General features: G+C 44.9%; 1 protein-coding gene across 1 annotated transcript in view; it reads right to left on the minus strand.

The window, feature by feature from the left end:
* The window catches only part of LOC137535034 (zinc finger protein 850-like), a 122357-nt gene extending 102964 nt beyond the window's left edge, over positions 1 to 19393 (minus strand). Inside the window, exons 1-7 of the mRNA XM_068256796.1 lie at positions 19328 to 19393; positions 18217 to 18339; positions 17481 to 17615; positions 17273 to 17396; positions 16648 to 16745; positions 16031 to 16535; positions 3250 to 4390 (exon numbers count right to left, since the gene is read on the minus strand). Of these exons, the coding sequence (XP_068112897.1) occupies positions 3250 to 4390; positions 16031 to 16535; positions 16648 to 16745; positions 17273 to 17396; positions 17481 to 17615; positions 18217 to 18294 (2081 nt within the window). The 5' untranslated portion in view covers positions 18295 to 18339; positions 19328 to 19393. The remainder of the gene's footprint in view (positions 1 to 3249; positions 4391 to 16030; positions 16536 to 16647; positions 16746 to 17272; positions 17397 to 17480; positions 17616 to 18216; positions 18340 to 19327) is intronic.
* Positions 19394 to 19678: the final 285 nt, after the last annotated feature.

Genomic DNA, 19678 nt, shown 5'->3' on the forward strand with positions numbered 1-19678 from the left:
AGAAAGAAGACACCCCAAGGTATTCCGTTAGGAGTATGGTGAGTTCATAGAAGTTTTTATTTTTTTGTCACAAGTTAGCGGAAATTGATTTTAATTGTTTTTTTTTTCACAAAGTGTAATTTTCCGCTAACTTGTGACAAAAAATAAAATCTTCTATGAACTCACCATACTCCTAACGGAATACCTTGGGGTGTCTTCTTTCTAGAATGGGGTCATTTGTGGGGTTCCTATACTGCCCTGGCATTTTAGGGGCCCTAAACCGTGAGGAGTAGTCTTGAAACCAAATGTCGCAAAATGACCTGTGAAATCCTAAAGGTACTCATTGGACTTTGGGCCCCTTAGCGTACTTAGGGTGTAAAAAAGTGCCACACATGTGGTACCGCCGTACTCAGGAGAAGTAGTATAATGTGTTTTGGGGTGTATTTTTACACATACCCATGCTGGGTGGGAGAAATATCTCTGTAAATGACAATTGTTTGATTTTTTTTTTACACACAATTGTCCATTTACAGAGAGATTTCTCCCACCCAGCATGGGTATGTGTAAAAATACACCCCAAAACACATTATACTACTTCTCCTGAGTACAGCGGTACCACATGTGTGACACTTTTTTGCAGCCTAGGTGCGCTAAGGGGCCCAACGTCCTATTTACAGTTCATTTTGAGGCATTTGTTTTCTAGACTACTCCTCACGGTTTAGGGCCCCTAAAATGCCAGGGCAGTATAGGAACCCCACAAGTGACCCCATTTTAGAAAGAAGACACCCCAAGGTATTCCGTTAGGTGTATGGCGAGTTCATAGAAGATTTTATTTTTTGTCACAAGTTAGTGAAAAATGACACTTTGTGAAAAAAAAAAAACAATAAAAATCAATTTCCGCTAACTTTTGACAAAAAAAAAAAATCTATGAACTCGTTATACACCTAACAGAATACCTTGGGGTGTCTTTTTTCTAAAATGGTGTCACTTGTGGGGTTCCTATACCGCCCTGGCATTTTACGGGCCTAAAACCGTGAGTAGTGTGGAAACCAAATGTCTCAAAATGACTGTTCAGGGGTATAAGCATCTGCAAATTTTTATGACAGGTGGTCTATGAGGGGGCGAATTTTGTGGAACCGGTCATAAGCAGGGTGGCCTTTTAGATGACAGGTTGTATTGGGCCTGATCTGATGGATAGGAGTGCTAGGGGGGTGACAGGAGGTGATTGATGGGTGTCTCAGAGGGTGGTTAGAGGGGAAAATAGATGCAATCAATGCACTGGGGAGGAGATCGGAAGGGGGTCTGAGGGGGATCTGAGGGTTTGGCCGAGTGATCAGGAGCCCACACGGGGCAAATTAGGGCCTGATCTGATGGGTAGGTGTGCTAGGGGGGTGACAGGAGGTGATTGATGGGTGTCTCAAGGTGTGATTAGAGGGGGGAATAGATGCAAGCAATGCACTGGCGAGGTGATCAGGGCTGGGGTCTGAGGGCGTTCTAAGGGTGTGGGCAGATGATTGAGTGCCATAGGGGCAGATAGGGGTCTAATCTGATAGGTAGCAGTGACAGGGGGTGATTGATGAGTAATTAGTGGGTGTTTAGGGTAGAGAACAGATGTAAACACTGCACTTGGGAGTTGATCTGACGTCGGATCTGCGGGCGATCTATTGGTGTGGGTGGGTGATCAGATTGCCCGCAAGGGGCAGGTTAGGGGCTGATTGATGGGTGCCAGTGACAGGGGGTGATTGATGGGTGGCAGTGACAGGGGGTGATTGATGGGTGATTGACAGGTGATCAGAGGGTTATTACAGGGAAGAACAGATGTAAATATTGCACTGGCAAATTGATAAGGGGAGGTCTGAGGGTAATCTGAGCGTGTAGGCGGGTGATTGGGTGCCCGCAAGGGGCAGATTAGGGTCTGATCTGATGGGTAACAGTGACAGGTGGTGATAGGGGGTGATTGATGGGTGATTGATGGGTGATTAGTGGGCGTTTAGGGTAGAGAACAGATGTAATCAGTGGATTATTACAGGGAAGAACAGATGTAAATATTGCACTGGCGAATTGATAAGGGGGGGGGGGGGGGTCTGAGGGCAATCTGAGGGGTGGGGGGGTGATTAGGAGGGGGCAGGGGGGGGGTAAAAAAAATAGCATTAACAGATAGTGACAGGGAGTGATTGATGGGTGATTAGAAGGGTGATTGGGTGCAAACAGGGGTCTGGGGGGTGGGCAGGGGGGGGGGGGGGTCTGAGGAGTGCTGTTGGCGATCTGGGGCAGGGGGGGGGGAAATCAGTGTGCTTGGGTGCGACATAGGGTGGCTGCAGCCTGCCCTGGTGGTCCCTCGGACATTGGGACCACCAGGGCAGGAGGCAGCCTGTATAATACACTTTGTAAACATTACAAAGTGTATTATACACTTTGTATGCGGCGATCCGTGTGCTAGTAACTCGCCGGCGCTTCCGAACGGCCGGCGGGTTACAGCGCGAGGTGGGCGGAGCTAGTCCCCGGCGGCCGATCGCGTCACGAATGACGCGATCGCGCCGCCCATGCCCCTACAAGGACCGCCGCCATTTGTCAATACGGCGGTTCTTGCGGGGTCCACTTCCCGGCCGCCAATTGTCTATACGGCGGTCGGGAAGTGGTTAAAGGACACCCAATGTGAAAATAAACTGATAAGATAAACAATTGCATCTATTCGCGTGCTAATAGTAACCTGTGCTATGTGTCCGTTGTTTCATGCATCACGGCCTATGACACGAATCACCTCACAAATGTAAACCTAGAAAAGCCACTAGCAGAGCCTCGGTCTCTGATGGGACTATTACATGCATCCTGGGTGCAATTAACCTGTTCCAGACCAACAATTGCAATCTAGGTCCTGCTGGTGGCTGTACAGATTCAACATTGCATCTAAAAAAACATTTCCCACACTCAGCACATTAATAGGGCTCGTCACAAGTGTGATATCCCTCATGATAAGGTCTGATTTCTGAAAAAAAAAAAAAAACAACATTTCCCACACTCACCAGCGCTATATCCCTCAAGAATAATAAGGTCTGACTTCTGAACAAAACATGTGATCTCTCATAAATGAAAAGGTCTCAGTTCTGAACAAAACATTTCCCACACTAAGCTCATGAATAGAGCTTCTCACCATTGTGAGATTTCTTATGTTTGATTAGGTCTGATTTCTGAACAAAACATTTCCCACATTCAGCACGTGCATATGGCTTTTCCCCAGTGTGAGATCTCTCATGTTTGACAAGGTGTTGCTTTTGCCCAAAACATTTCCCACACTCAGCACATGAATAAGGCTTCTCACCAGTGTGAGATCTCTCATGTATGACAAGGTCTGATTTCTGAACAAAACATTTTCCACATTCAGAACATGAATAGGGCTTCTCACCAGTGTGAGATCTCTCATGTCTGACAAGATGTGATTTAAAATCAAAACATTTCCCACACTCAGCACATGAATAGGGCTTCTCACCAGTGTGAGATCTCTCATGTCTGACAAGATGTGATTTAAAATCAAACATTTTCCCACACTCAGCACATGAATAGGGCTTAACACCAGTGTGAGATCTCTCATGTACGACAAGGTCTGATTTCTGAACAAAACATTTCCCACACTCAGCACATGAATAGGGCTTCACACCAGTGTGAAATCTCTCATGTATGACAAGGTGTGATCTCCAAACAAAACATTTCCCACACTCAGCACATGAAAAGGGCTTCTCACCAGTGTGAGATCTCTCATGTACGACAAGGTCTGATTTCTGAACAAAACATTTCCCACATTCAGCACATGCATATGGCTTTTCCCCAGTGTGAGATCTCTCATGTATGACAAGGTCTGATTTCTGAAAAAAACATTTCCCACATTCAGCACATGCATATGGCTTTTCCCCAGTGTGAGATCTCTCATGTTTGACAAGGTGTTGCTTTTGCCCAAAACATTTCCCACACTCAGCACATGAATAAGGCTTCTCACCAGTGTGAGATCTCTCATGTATGACAAGGTCTGATTTCTGAACAAAACATTTCCCACACTCAGCACATGAATAGGGCTTCACACCAGTGTGAAATCTCTCATGTATGACAAGGTGTGATCTCCAAACAAAACATTTCCCACACTCAGCACATGAATAGGGCTTCACACCAGTGTGAAATCTCTCATGTCTGACAAGCTGTGATTTCCAACCAAAGCATTTCCCACATGTGGAACAGGAATAAGATCCTCCGGCAGGGCTAGAGCTGTGCTGGGTAGGAGGCCCCTCGGGGTTAGACAGGCGAGGGGAGTCTGGGGAAATATCTGCAGGAGAGTCTTGTCCAATTACATCATCATCCATTGTACAGTCTGTGGATACAGAGAGACGAGTCTCTGAGAGGTTCCTGATGCTGGGACTCCGCCCTGCAAATAGAGAAACATCATCACTTCCTGTTAGAGAATTCTGAGGGGAGGAATAATTATCATTAGGGATGGTCAATGAATTGCTGATAATTTCAAATTGATGCAAAGTTGATGCAGATTGGAAATGGGCCAGATGCAGCGCCTGCATAACTTTGCATATAATTACCATATCATTTTCACCATCTCAGAGTCATTGGCATGTCACTGACCATCACTAAATTGCAGCCTGACAGAGAACTGCAGAAGGTTGTGCTCATTACAGTCAGCCAATCACATGATAATAATGTTGCTTTGTATATACATTTTCTGTATCTTGGAATTTGGATAATGAAATTAATTTCCTGAGAAATGTGATTAGCTGCATACAATTTGCATTATATTTGCATACAAGTCAGTTATTTGCATCTCATTAACCCTCCCTACACATAAAGCATTGGCCATACATGGTAAAGCAGCAAATTGTAGAGCTTGATGAGACAATGGAAGCAATGTGTTACTCTTGTGACAAAAAACCTACAGTATATGTACTTATAGCAAGATATCTGTGTTATGCTTGTAGAGCAATGTGGTGTCACTTACACATTCTTCTTACCATTGTATCCTCCTATCACCCATATGCCCCTTGTTGTAAATGTACCTTTATCTCTCTCTTGTTCCTAACTGTGTAGATACAGATATTGTGCCGTTACACAACACCAAATTATAGGAGCGGTGAGGTAGAGGAATTATCCATTTATATCATGGAGACTCAAAGCCGCTAATACTTCTGTAGCTGGATATAAATACATACATATATATGCCTATATATACACAGTATAGCCATATATCTCTCCTCCCATTCTTCTGACTAATAAGGAACCAAACTGCTACAGCTCCTATTGGACAGATTAGTGGGGGGCAGGGAAAGGGCATGTCTAGAAATCACTGGGCCCCCCTGCAAAACTTGGGATATCCCCGTCCACCTTTGTAACAAACCTGACATGCCCCGATTTTTATTTTATTAATTTATTAGCATTGCACATAGAGTTGTGTGCAGGGCTGTGGAGTCGGAGTCGTGGAGTTGGAGCAATTTTGGGTGCCTGGAGTCGGAAAAAAATGCACCAACTCCGGCTCCAACTCCTAATGAATTTGTAACTGTAATTAAAATAGAAAATATGATAAAATGTTCTATTTCTCAGATAATAGTCATTAAAAATAATGTATATATACAGTATATATACAGTAATAGCTGTGTTAAGTCCACAAAAATGAAATAAACCAATCAAAATTAGTTACTTGTGCTGCTTCAATAAAGCAGTCCCCGTATTTTTAAAGTCAGATATACATATCTGATTGTGACTGTATATATGATATGTACACAGGAATCTCTTATATATGTTACGGCCAGAACCCGAAGTTTGGCCAGAACTAGAAGTGGCCGGCCACTTCGGGTTCTGGCCGGCCAATGCGCGAACTGGCCGCTGCGCTGCGGCCAATGTGAGAAATGAAACAATTCCTGTAAGGTTAATGTGATGTTGTGGCCGCAGCGCAGCGGGCAAAATGTATCACACATCTTTACTTTATTCAATGGCATTAAGCCGCCCGGCTTTTTCCTCTGCCTCTCTCTCCTCCCCCCCCCCCCCCCCCCCGCCTCTCTCTCCCCTTCTCTTATGGGCAGCCGGGCGGGGACACGCGTGTCCAGGAGAGTCGTTCCTCGCGGCAGGAGAGCAGAGCGGGGAGGCTGCAGACATTGCTTCTGCCAGCACCCGCTCTGCAAGAACGGCAGGATTCCCCTGCCGCGACGAACGACTCCGGAGGGACACGCGTGTCCCCGCCCGGCTGTGCCCATAAGAGAAGGGGAGAGAGAGGCGGGGGGGGGGGGGGGGGGAGGAGAGAGAGGCAGAGGAAAAAGCCGGGCGGCTTAATGCCATTGAATAAAGTAAAGATGTGTGATACATTTTGCCCGCTGCGCTGCGGCCACAACATCACATTAACCTTACAGGAATTGTTTCATTTCTCACATTGGCCGCAGCGCAGCGGCCAGTTCGCGCATTGGCCGGCCAGAACCCGAAGTGGCCGGCCACTTCGGGTTCTGGCCAAACTTCGGGTTCTGGCCGTAACATATATACTAAATAACATCTATGCTGTAAGAATAAAGCCTGATGTGTAGCTGTGTCACTAAGGCTGGCCACTAACGGTCCAATTTCTAGCGAAAAATCGTTCGAGCAATCAGAAATTCTGATCGGATTGGTTGTAAATAATCTCCATTGGTGGACACAATCGATTATGAACGAGTGAAAAAATGTCGCCCGAATGAATTTTCGTCGAACGAAAATTTGGATTTTCTTGGTGGTCGTGATAGATAGGAAGCAAAGATTGGTTAGTTGATGGTGTAGTGAACGATTTTTCGTCCGATCAGAATTTCTGATCGCTCGAACGATTTTTTGCTAGAAATTGGACAGTTAGTGGCCACCTTAATAGAGATGGTCAATGAGATGGAAATAATTCTGCATTGATGCTGATTTATGCAAATGTATAAATTTCTCTCTTTGCTCATGAAATCAAATAATTTGATATGTTGTTAAAATTTGGTTTGGTGACTACAAATTAAAGGGTACCTGAGACAGAGGAAAAGTAAAGTTTTTTTATACATACCTGGGGCTTCCTCCAGCCCCCTTCAGGCCAATCAGTCCCTCACTGTCCTCCTCCACCACCTGGATCTTCTGCTATGAGTCTTGGTAATTCAGCCAGTCAGCGCAGTCCAGCCACGAGCCGCTCCCACAGCCAGGAACATTCTCCACCTGCGCAATAGTGCTGCGCAGGTGTAGTACGCTTCCGGCGGCGGAGTGTGTGCATGCGCACTATGCCAGATTGGCTCAAGTACCTGGACTCAAAGCAGAAGATGCAGGTGGTGAAGCAGGACAACGAGGGACTGATTAGCCTGAAGGGGGCTGGAGGAAGCCCCATGTATAAAACTTTAATTTCATCTGTCTCAGGTTTACTTTGTTACACAGTAGTACTATACTCTACATATGCACTCCCCACAGAGCTGCAGGGAATCCACTGAGAATGTTGTGCACATTGAACAGAGAGGTGTTGTCTGTCACCCATAAACCTGGTTCAGATTGTGCATGAAGAATGTGTAATGGAGGAAGAATCTCCTCATTCACCTGAAGCGTACCTGCACATCACTCTTACATGTACCCACACTTACATTGCCTAGGGCCTGATCCATGTTCAGATTGTACATGAATAATGTGTAATAGAGGAAGAATCTCCTCGTTCCCCTGCAGAGCACCTGCACATCATTCTTACATGTGCCCACAGTTACATTGCCTAGGGCCTGATAAATGTTCTTTGTTCTGGTTTGTACCTTTTACAAGTACTCTTACCAAGGTCTAGTTTTAGTCTATGACTAAAGGGAATAAATATGGCAGTCTCAATATCCTTCTCACTTCAGCTGTCTTGTAAAATTCCTCAGCGTTGGCAGTTAAGAGACGAATTTCACGTTACATACTTTTAATCAACAAATTTGTAATATGCAAATTAGAGGAGTCGGCGGAATCCTAAACTGAGGAGTCGGAGTCGGTGGATTTTTGGACCGACTCCACAGCCCTGGTTGTGTGGAAGGTATTACTGCTCTTGCTGCTTCCTCTGTCCCTCCCATTTCCGGTTGGCGCAGCAGTTATGAATCCTGTGAAGCAGATGTGAATGAGCAGATTGTGGCTGCGCATGCACAAGTCCATGACCCCCGCATGCCCAGTAACAGGAATGACTCATGCATGTCTTCTTTCCTTCATACACAAGCAGCTCCTGTTACTGGGTATGTGCAGCTCATGAAGTCACGCCTACTCACAGGAAATCTGCACGCTCCCAGTGTCTCCCCATATAAAGGATATGACTGCCCTTTGCAGTACAAGAGAGGAAGTGCCAATCCAAACAGGTTCCATACTCCTCTATAAACACTCCCAACTATTTCATTTAAAAACAATTACGTGGCCAGAACGTCATGGAGGGCAGATCAGTTCACTGAGCTCCGGCTGTAATATTGGGTCTTACCCTTACCATCCATGCTACTTAGCCGCCAGATCGGATGTCCAGGTCTAGTCAGGTGTAGTAAGAAGTCAGGCGCCAGGACTAAGGACTCCATCACTGCTGACATTGCACGGCTCTTCCAGAACACCCGCTCTGCCTCTCGGAGCAGTGATGTGGACAAGATGGCGCCGGGCATTTCCAAAACTACAAACAACAAGGAATGCGGAGCTCCACAAACTACCACCTCCCCAACGCACTCGGCAAGCTCTAGGGCTGACTCACCAGATCGTATGAGGTGCAGCCCTCTACAAAAGCTGACCTTGACCGCATGCTGTCACGAATGGGAATCGATCATTCATTCAGAGCTAGCAGGCCTCAGAACAGACATTGTGCGCGTAGGACATAGGGTTGAGGCCATGGAGGAGCGAGTCCTGGCACATGATGTGACCCTAGCGGACATCTCTTCCACCCTTATCAGGCAAGTGCTATATAAGCAGGAAGATCAAGAAGCGCCTGCATCCAACTGCACAACGTCTGAGTTACTCCTTTTTTTATTTTGCCTGAGGAAGCGGGCGTGAGACCCGCGAAACGCGTTGCAAATGTTTTATTTGGAGTACAAATTAAATTTTGTCTTCACCAATCCCATTGGTTGTGTTTGACCTTCTGGCGCAGGTAAGTCCACCCTTACCCCCCTGATTTTACCGTTTTTTTAATTGGTTCATTTTTTTTTATTCTGCTGGCGCCTCTGTATCCATTGCACATTGTTTTCCCCATATGTGCAAAGAGTGGTTGCCTGACACTTGGCAACCCATGTTTGTGAGTATATCTCTACTTGCTATTACATTATACATCAATAATACACTATTGGGGGCTCCCGGTTGTTGGTTTTTTTTGTTTCTGTTTTACCATTATTACACAGAGAAGGAGGAACTCCTCAGCAAAATGAGGTCTCTGAATGAGTTACAGTTTGATGGAGTTCCTATAAAAGTTTTTCCAGACCTGGCCAATTAAACTCTCCAACAGCGCAGGACCCTGCAACCTCTTCTAGATGCTTTACGGGCTTGCAACATTCAGTATCATTGGGGCTTCCGATTTGCTTTGTTGGTACGCCATGAGGGGAAATCACATACTCTTAGATTTTAGAGGAACTCCCTGGTTTGTGTGCAGCCTTGGGACGTGACTTAAAGCTAATGGGATACTTACCTTAGGAGAGGGAAGGCTCTGGGTCCTCTCCTCTCCTAGTGCTCTCGGTGCAGCACAGGATCCCCGGTTTGAAGCCCCCGCCACGGGGGACTTCGGAAGCTTTCGGGAGCCGAGTCCTCCCAAAGACAGGCGGCTCCATACTGTGCATGCGCAAGAAAGGGCGCTCGCACGTGCGCAGTATGAAGCGGCCGTCTTTGGGAGCACTCGGGCTCCCGAAGATTTTCCGAAGTCACCTTCGCCTGGCGGAAGGAGCAGCATTTCACCAAATTAGTCAAATACTGCTCCCGAGGACAGCGCAGTACTGCGGGCACCGGGAGAGAAGAGGGAAGGCTCATTAGGACCCAGAGACTTCCCTCTCCTTAGATAAGTATCTGGATTTTTGTAACAGCATGATTCCCATTCACTTTAAAGAGAATCTGTAATGTAAAATCTTATTTAAATAGATCTACCATCCTGATTGTTGTCATCTCCTACCCCCCTCTGTGCCTTTTGCACTGCTCCCCACCACACTCCTGGTGATAAAACAACAGTTTTATACACTGGTTGTAAACAAAAAAGATGGCTGCAATCCCACAAGTATGTCAGCAGAGCCTGCGTGTTTGAAAGAAGTTACCTTCTGCCTCCTGCAGGCTCTATGCAGCTCAGGCATGACTGGGATGCTGGAATCCAATTCTAAAGTTCTCACAGCTGTTTTTCTGAGCCCTGTCTGGGCTCTGCACTGCTGTCTGCTGTTCAGCATGTCCCAACTCCCTCAGCCTGGCAAACACACTGTGAGCAGGGACCCTCTCTGTGAGATACACAACAGATACACAGGGGGCGTGGAGGGGGTGTGCATAACTCCTCTTCATTACAGCAGAGGCTGACCATTCCTGATCTCCCTTGACAAGCCTCGACAAAGGCAACAAAAGTGGATACAGTAGAGAGAAGGGGGAACTAGAAGAGGCTGCTTTACGCCACAGCACATCAGTACAGGCATTGCAGCATGTAGGATAGGAGAAATAAAGGTGTAAAATTTGTTACAGGGTCTCTTTAATAACGATTCAAGATTGGTGTCCTAGATTGACAGACCTTCGTTTCACTGGTTCTCTCCTAATCTTAAAAGAAACAGAACTCTAAACTGGGAACCCCCACCAGCCTCTCTCAAAACTCCCCACACTGACATGTCTGCATAATCACTCTTCTCTGTTCTGATCACATTATTAGTGTATTCGTCCTTAGCCCTATGGTTTCTCGGACACTGGCAAGATGTCCTGACTCACACTTTTTTGGGCTACCTGAACTGTGTTTCTCAACATAGTTTATCTGCTGTTATGTTTATTCTCTGATGCCGATTTAGCAGTCGGTGACCAACTCTCCAGGAATTCTTGCTATTGCATCTGGCTATGGCCTGGTGCTTTTGGCTGGGAGTAGCATTAACTTGGCGCATTTCCTTATCTGATAAATGTTATCTTCTTGATTGTTATGTTTTATTTATGAGCCTTTTTTTTTTTGTGTTCGTGTTACCTTGTTTTCCCTGTTATGTTACTGTGCATTGGATCGTCCTTTCACTTGCATTTGTTCTAGTGTGTTACAAGGTGGCTGCCTGGAACTGGCAGGGAGATTGGGGACATTTGATAATGCTGACCTTTCTATTTGTAAGCCATGGTTTTAAAAAAGCTTAACGTGAACCAGAGGTGAGAGTTATATGGAGGCTAACATATGTATTTCCTTCTAAGTAATACCAGTTGCCTGGCTGTACTGCTGATACTTTGCCTCTAATACTTTTAGCCATAGACCCTGACCAAGCATGCAGCAGATCAGGTGTTTCTAACATTATTGTCAGTTCTGACAAGATTAGCTTGTTTTGGGAGTGATTCAGGCACTACTGCAGCCAAACAGATCAGCAGGGCTGCCAGGCAACCGTTACTGTTTAAAAGGAAACAAATATGACAGCCTCCGTATTACTTTCACCTCAGGTTCACTTTAAGGTAGACTCTTATGATATCAAGGCGGCCAACTCCCCAGTTAAATGCTACAAAGTACTGCATGAACTGCAGAGATTGCGCTTAGATGTTGCTTGTATACAGGAGACCCATTTCAGTGATAGTGGTAGAGGGGGCTTCCATTCTAAAAAATGTCCCCAGTTGTTCTATTGTAACTCTCCCTCTCCTAAATCTACCAGGGGTAGCTATAGGTTTCTGCTCTGGTGGCTCCTTTGTCCAAGCTGGCTCCATTGCAGACTCTGCAGGCAGATGGTTTGCCGTTAAAGACACCAACCAAGGTTTAATGATTACTATTGCTTCTGTATACCTTCCTAACTCTGACCAAAGACATTGGGAGCTTTCTTGAAGAACCTGGCGTCCTTTCAGGAAGATGTGCTGGTAGTAGCAGGAGATTTTAATATGATCTGGGATGCTAAATTAGATTCAAGCTCTCATAAACTTACTACCTCCCATACAGAACTTAGGAGAGTTAAATTGCAGATGCATGATGCCCACTTACTAGACCAGGACTAGGACTTTGCGAAAGCGCAAGCAAACTACTTTCTACAAATCAAGAACCCCGCAGGATCCACGGCAGTTCTCTCTAGAGATATAGCTGCTGTTTTCAGAGATTTTTATTCTACCCTCTACAACATCAGATTATCAGAGACTCAGGAATCTCGTTTGACCAGGAAGCGTAGGATTGATCTTTATCTGAGTAAAATCAGCTTACCTAGACTCTCTCAAAATGAGAAAAAAGGTCTTGAGGAGGAGATTATGGAATGTGAAATCTATACGGCCCTTAATAAAATGCCCCTGGGAAAAACTCTGGGTCCAGACTGTCTACCTACCATCTATTATAAAATGTATAGCCAAATTCTAATGACCCCCTTCTTCAGAAATATTTTAATTCCATATCTAAACAATCCCCTTTCTCAATAGATGCTCTTTGGGCTCATATTTTGGTGATTCATAAGGAGAGGAAAGATGTCAATCATGTCAGAGCTATCAACTTTTGGAAAAATTTGCATCTCATTGATCATCCCTACTCAGGACATACTCCGCATCTTGTATGCTTTTATCTAATGTATATTTTGGTTGGCTTTTCTTTTTGTTCTTGTTTTAATGCTCCACTGTTTTGTGGCACTACTCATGGGGTTAGTAGTAGCCCGATGTGGGATATGCAATTCATGCATCTTTCATGTACTGAAATTGGCTTGCAATTTTTTACTATGATCTGTTTTTTTTTATATAACTTGCTTGAATAAAATTCACTTGATAAGAAAAGAAATAAAAACAAATACCTATGCTTTATTGTCTCCTCTGCACCTCATGTGTGCCCCTTTGGTGCTTCCTCTGCACCTCCTGTGTGCCCCCTTCAGTGCCTCCTCTGCACCTCCCGTGTGCCCCCTTCAGTGTCTCCTCTGCCCCTCCTGTGTGCCCCCTTCAGTGTCTCCTCTGCCCCTCCTGTGTGCCCCCTTCAGTGCCTCCTCTGCACCTGCTGTGTGCCCCCTTCAGTGCCTCCTCTGCACCTCCTGTATGCCCCCTACAGTGCCTCCTCTGCACCTGCTGTGTGCCCCCTACAGTGCCTCCTCTGCACCTCCCGTGTGCCCCCTTCAGTGTCTCCTCTGCACCTCCTGTGTGCCCCCTTCAGTGTCTCCTCTGCCCCTCCTGTGTGCCCCCTTCAGTGCTTTATCTGAACCTCCTGTGTGCCCCCTTCAGTGCCTCCACTGCCACTACACACACTCTTATTTAAGTGCCTCCTCTACCCCTTAAATGCCTCCAGCGTGAATACCAGGCTTTCTGCCTCTAACATTTTATTGTAATCATGTCACACAGCTTCTGCCATAAGAATCTCTTAGGCTGGGTCACATGCATAAGTAACAGGAGCAACAGGACAGCCACAGCGGATGTGATGTAAAATGTGCTGTGAATTTCCATCACTGTCATGGCTATCTATACCACGTCTGATTACAGATTGATTGGCAGGTGAACTTCAAAAAACCTACAAGGCCTATTTGCTGCCACAATTTTTTTTTAAAGGTGTAAAAACTGTATGTTTAGCATACAGTAAGTTAGCAATTTTCTCCCTATATGCCTAAATTTCATTATCTGACTATAATACCATAATTGCACTAGGTGGATGGCATTTTATCTGTATAATTTAGCTGATAGTATACAGGGCGCCATGTTATGTCTTTTTTTTTGCTATTTTTCTGCCAATTGTTTGGACCCCAATGTCCTACTGCATTGTAAGCTTCATGTTTTCTGACTTTTGTGAAGCTATATCATATATATATATCTCTATCTATCTATCTATCTATCTATCTATCTATCTATCTATCTATCTATCTATCTCTCTCTCTCTCTCTCTATCTATCTATATATCTATATATCTCTCTCTCTCTCTCTCTCTCTCTCTCTCTATATATATATCTATATCTCTCTCTCTCTCTCTCTCTCTCTCTATATATATATATATATAGATATCTATATATATATATCTATATATATATATATATAGATATCTATACATATATATCAATATATATATATATATATATCAATACATATATATATATATATATATATATATATATATATATATATCAATATCTATATCTCTATATCTATCTATCTATCTATCTATCTATCTATCTATCTATCTATCTATCTATCTATATATATATCAAATCTGTCTGTATATTAAATCTGTCGTAAAAGTAACACAGCATTTCAGCCAAAGAACATCATACCAACAGTAAAATATGGTGGTGGTAGTGTGATGGTCTGGGGTTGTTTTGCTGCTTCAGGACCTGGAAGGCTTGCTGTGATAGATGGAACCATGAATTCTACTGTCTACCAAAAAATCCTGAAGGAGAATGTCCAGCCATCTGTTCGTCAACTCAAGCTGAAGCGATCTTGGGTGCTGCAGCAGGACAATGACCCAAAAGACACCAGCAAATCCACCTCTGAATGGCTGAAGAAAAACAAAATGAAGACTTTGGAGTGGCCTAGTCAAAGCCCTGACCTAAATCCTATTGAGATGTTGTGGCATGACCTTAAAAAGGCAGTTCATGCTAGAAAACCCTCAAATAAAGCTGAATTACAACAATTCTGCAAAGATGAGTGGGCCAAAATTCCTCCAGAGCGCTGTAAAAGACTTGCTGCAAGTTATCGCAAACGCTTGATTGCAGTTATTGCTGCTAAGGGTGGCCCAACCAGTTATTAGGTTCAGGGGGCAATTTCTTTTTCACACAGGGCCATGTAGGTTTTGAGGTTTTTTTCTCACTAAATAATAAAAACCATCATTTAAAACTGCATTTTATGTTCAAGGGGTGCTGTGGGCGATCAGGGGGCAGGGGGGGGGGAAATCAGTGTGCTTGGGTGCAGACTAGAGTGGCTGCAGCCTGCCCTGGTGGTCCCTCGGACACTGGGGCCACCAGGGCAGGAGGCAGCCTGTATAATACACTTTGCATACATTACAAAGTGTATTATACACTTTGTATGCGGCGATCCGGGTGCTAGTAACCCGCCGGCGCTTCCGAACGGCCGGCGGGTTACAGCGCGAGGGGGGCGGAGCCAGGCTACGGCGGCCGATCGCGTCACGAATGACGTGATCGCACCGCCCATGCCCGTAAAAGGACCGCCGCCATTTGTCTATACGGCGGTCCTTGCGGGGTCCACTTCCCGGCCGCCAATTGTATATACGGCGGTCGGGAAGTGGTTAAAAGTGCTGCTGCATTTTAGGCACAATCGGGCTGCAAATTTCGCTCCCTGATCATAAACTGTAATATAATTGCCAAAAAGTGCAATCAAAAAATGCTTAGCAGCCCTAAGTGGAGAATGATCACTTTTAGTAGCTGTAACAGTGATCATTCAAAAACAACAGGCATTCATTGGCTCAGGGAACACATGTTCCCTTGCACTAATAAATGCTACCTTCAGAGCTGCAGAGAACGCACGCCCATGCAATTGCCAAAAATCGCTAAGTGCTTACTGATTGCAGTTAAAGAAAAAAAGATCACAATTGCTAAGCACATAACGATTGGGATTTTTTTGACAATATTCATGTGACACAGCCCTAAGTGGAGAAGGATCACTGTTAAGCAACCAGGGATCGCACTAAGATGACAGAACTATAACATAAGAGGATCACCGCTGTAACTAAATTAGCAGAAATGTAACACTTTATTAGTTTAATTAGCACTGCTGACACTAGCAAAAGGCCACTGCTAAAGTCTCAGAGGAAAAGAGGGCAGCCCAGTGTGAGAGAATAAGGTGTCTGTACTGCTATTGTACGCAAGCTGTCACCAAATATTAACATTAATGATAGTTATAGATGGCAAAAATCTAATATGAGCACATAGCATATCCCGTAATATGGCCAGTCTGTGAGCAGTGATAGTCATAACAGCAATACAGATACACATTTATTCTATATTTATTGCTGATTACTTACCTGTTCTGCATTCTATAACATTGTCCTCCTCTTTACTTATCATCATGTCACCCTCCTCCATAGACTGCTGATCACCCATCACATACGTCTCTTCTTCCTCTTTACTTGTCCCCATCATGTCACCCCCCTCCATGGACTGCTTATCACCCCTCACATATGTCTCCTCTTCACTTGTCCTCATCATGTCACCCTCCTCCATAGACTGCTGATCACTCCTCACATACGTCTCTTCTTCTTCTTCTTTACTTGTCCCCATCATGTCACCCCCCTCCATGGACTGCTGATCACTCCTCACATACGTCTCTTCTTCTTCCTCTTTACTTGTCCCCATCATGTCACCCTCCTCCATGGACTGCTGATCACTCCTCACATATGTCTCTTCTTCTTCTTCCTCTTTAATTGTCCCCATTATGTCACCCCCCTCAATGGACTGCTGATCACCCCTCACATACATCTCTTTTTCTTCCTCTTTAACCACAGCACTTCCTTGTATAAGTTCTCCACCCTAAGTGCACAAAGCGAGAGATAATTCAAAATGTGAACACAGATAACAGCATATGCAGAAGGAAACAATGCCACACAGTTTGGGGTCTCTGGGAACCCTCACTCCCACCTACTTGATAATGGTGGAGGGTGGTGTGAACTTCTTGTGGACAACCCTTGAAATAAAGAGGACCTGTACATCTCTCTGGTGGATTACTGTTACTGGATACATCTGTAGGGAACAAACACTTACTGATTACATTATCTCTGGGGCCCAGTGCACACCAAAAAGCGCTAGCGAAAGTGATTTTTCAGAGTGATTCTAGGCATGTGCAGAGCGATTTTCTACACATGCTTAGCAATTTTTGGAGAGTTTTGTTGTAGCGTTCTTTATATTTTGTTACAGTAAAGCCAGAACTAAACAGCTTCTGTAACAAAAATACTTGAAAAATTCCTCAGATCTAGTGCTTTTCAGAGCGATTTTCCACTTTCCTATACTTCACATTGAGGGTAAATTGCCTCAGAAATCAGGAAAAATGCTGCAGGATCCGCTTTTGGGAAGAACGCCCAGCGCTCTGGTGTGCACCATCCCATTCAAATACATTAGCCAATCGCTTTTCAAAGCGCTGGCGATTTTAAAAGTGCTCAGAAGCGCTCTTGGTATGCACCAGCCCTATGTGATTATCAGATGATGGGGGGGATATAGGTGGAGCCTCCGTACTGCTCTCTTCTTTACAAGACATGAAAGTCTCCTCTTACCTGGTGATGTGATGGGTGGCTGATTCTCCATCATGGTGTCATTGTAGTGGTCCTTGTGTGCTTCTAAATACTGCCCCTCCTCCATGGAGAAATAGACGGCGACATCCATACACCTTTTAGAAACCTGACACAACAATGATTTAGTCACCACCCAGATACACCCCTTGCTGTCACTGGATTAAGTCCCATAATTCCCAGCACTGCTCACCTCTCCTATCAGCAGCTCCATCATCTTCCTGGTGACTTCCAGAATCTTCTGCTTGTTGTGTCTCTCAGATATCAGGGTGTGAGGTTGGGGTACAGTAATGGTCACATGATCACCAGACTTCACTGGAGGAAAATTCTGTATAGAAAGACCAGCAATAATGTCACATGACCTCCCAGAATCTTCCTCATCTCTCCAGTCAGGTAAGTGCAGGGCCGAGAGAAGGTTTCTCAGCACTAGAGGCGGAGATTTGAAATCCCCCTGCTGCCAATTTTGCCCCCACAATATAGGTATCCAAATGCACCCCCAGTGCAGCCCCTCCATACCTCAACATGCAGAGATGTGAGCAGAGCCTGTAGTTTTGCCTACTCACCTCACCACACCAGGAACTCAACTTTGTCAGTCTCACAGCATCTCCTCTTCTTTCTCTAGTGATGAAAATAATGAGACTCCACTACAGGGAGAAATAGAGAAGATGCTGCTGGCCTGTGACTTGGCTGAGTTTCCGATGCAGTGATGTGCAGCACTACAATCTCAGCTCATGACTCTGCATTGGCCAAGCAAGGGGGGAGGCACTCAAAAGGGGGGAATTTGAGTGGACGCAGGTGCATCCTTAGGGCTGTGTGCTCAGAGGCATTAGCCTCTAATACATTCCCTGCCTCTGTCTTGGCCCAAATCTGGCTGTGCGTCTTATAGCTAGAGATAAGAATGACTTAGGACCTCCCAGAATCCTCCTCACCTCTCCAGTCAGCAGACAGATGATCTCCAGGGTAAAGTTGAATATCCTCTCAGTCATGTGACTCTGGTTCTCATCCATCCTCAGTGATGTGGTCTTGTGCTCTGTACAGGATGCTGTTGCCTTCTGATAGATAATAAAGGGAGGATAATCTAGGCTGTACAGTTGTCAGTGGTGAAACTATCAATACAGGTCCCCTCCCCTCCCAGCACTACCCTTTGCAGTCACTTGTGGGTGGTAGAGCCATGCAGAGTATCACAGGAAAGCATAATAAGTTGGTGTATAGCTACCTGTGCACTATACTCCCAGCATGCCGCAGTCCTGCCTTCCCTCTGCCTCCTCTCCAGCTGGCCTTCTCTCCTCACATCCACCTTCCACTGTTACCATTCCTGTGATGTTACAGCAGTGCTGGTAGTGGTAGATGGATGAGGATATGAGGAAGGAAGAGGCGGAGAGGCTAATGGGAGCAGAGGACTGGAGCACACTATGACAGCTAGCTATAAACCAATATAAATCCTTCCTCCTACTACTCTAGTGGGAGAAGGGAGCAATACATGCTTATACTGGAAGAGAAATGGCATTAGTGAGGTGGGGGACATTACATACTTGGGGATAACAGCAATGCTGGGGGGGGGGGGGGGGGGGGTATAGCTATACTGTGATAGAACTGAATGTGTCCACATACCTCTCAACTTTTAGAGATGAGAAAGAGGGACGCTTAAGCTATGCCCCTGTCAAACCCCTAACCACACCCACAGTCACACATACCATAAACATTTCATATGAAAAAAAAGTTTTATAATTCAACCCAGACTAGTCCATTGTATCCTGATTTATTTTCTTTTATATTACCATGTGAAAATAAGAAATATATCAATCTAAAGACTGGGAATCAAGTTTTGAGTCAATTAAACATTATTGTTCAGTAGATACACACAGAATATTTACACAGATCTGTACATCAGTCCAGAAAGAGAGTCAAATGGGGGAGAAAGAGGGATGGAGGGATTGCGGTCCCAAAGAGAGACTATTCCTCTAAAATAGGGAAAGTTGGGAGCTATTTGTCTACCCCAACCTCTACTCTGCTCGTATATAACAAGAATAACACAATTACCGTTTCCAATAAAGTATCCCCTCCACCTTCTGCAGCTTCTATTTCTGGTGTGTTACACCATTTCCTCTCATACTCTTTGGTGTATTTTATTTCCTTTCTGTACGTTCCACCTGGGATAATTGACATCGCCATCTTGTGGTGAATAGGCTAACTGCAGCCTCAGTTTGTGCAATGGCCTACACTCAACCATAAGGTAACCATCAGAGCATGAACATAAAATGTTGAAAAACATTTTAAAAAGAAGAAGATATAAAATTACCGCTTCTCAAGGAAAACACTCGAGAATGAGATCAATAATTATAGCTTTAGTGTTCTAAAAAAAAAAAACTCTCATAGAATGATCCCCTCCTC

Source organism: Hyperolius riggenbachi, chromosome 10 (genome assembly GCF_040937935.1).
Source record: "Hyperolius riggenbachi isolate aHypRig1 chromosome 10, aHypRig1.pri, whole genome shotgun sequence".
Classification (NCBI taxonomy): Eukaryota; Metazoa; Chordata; class Amphibia; order Anura; family Hyperoliidae; genus Hyperolius; species Hyperolius riggenbachi.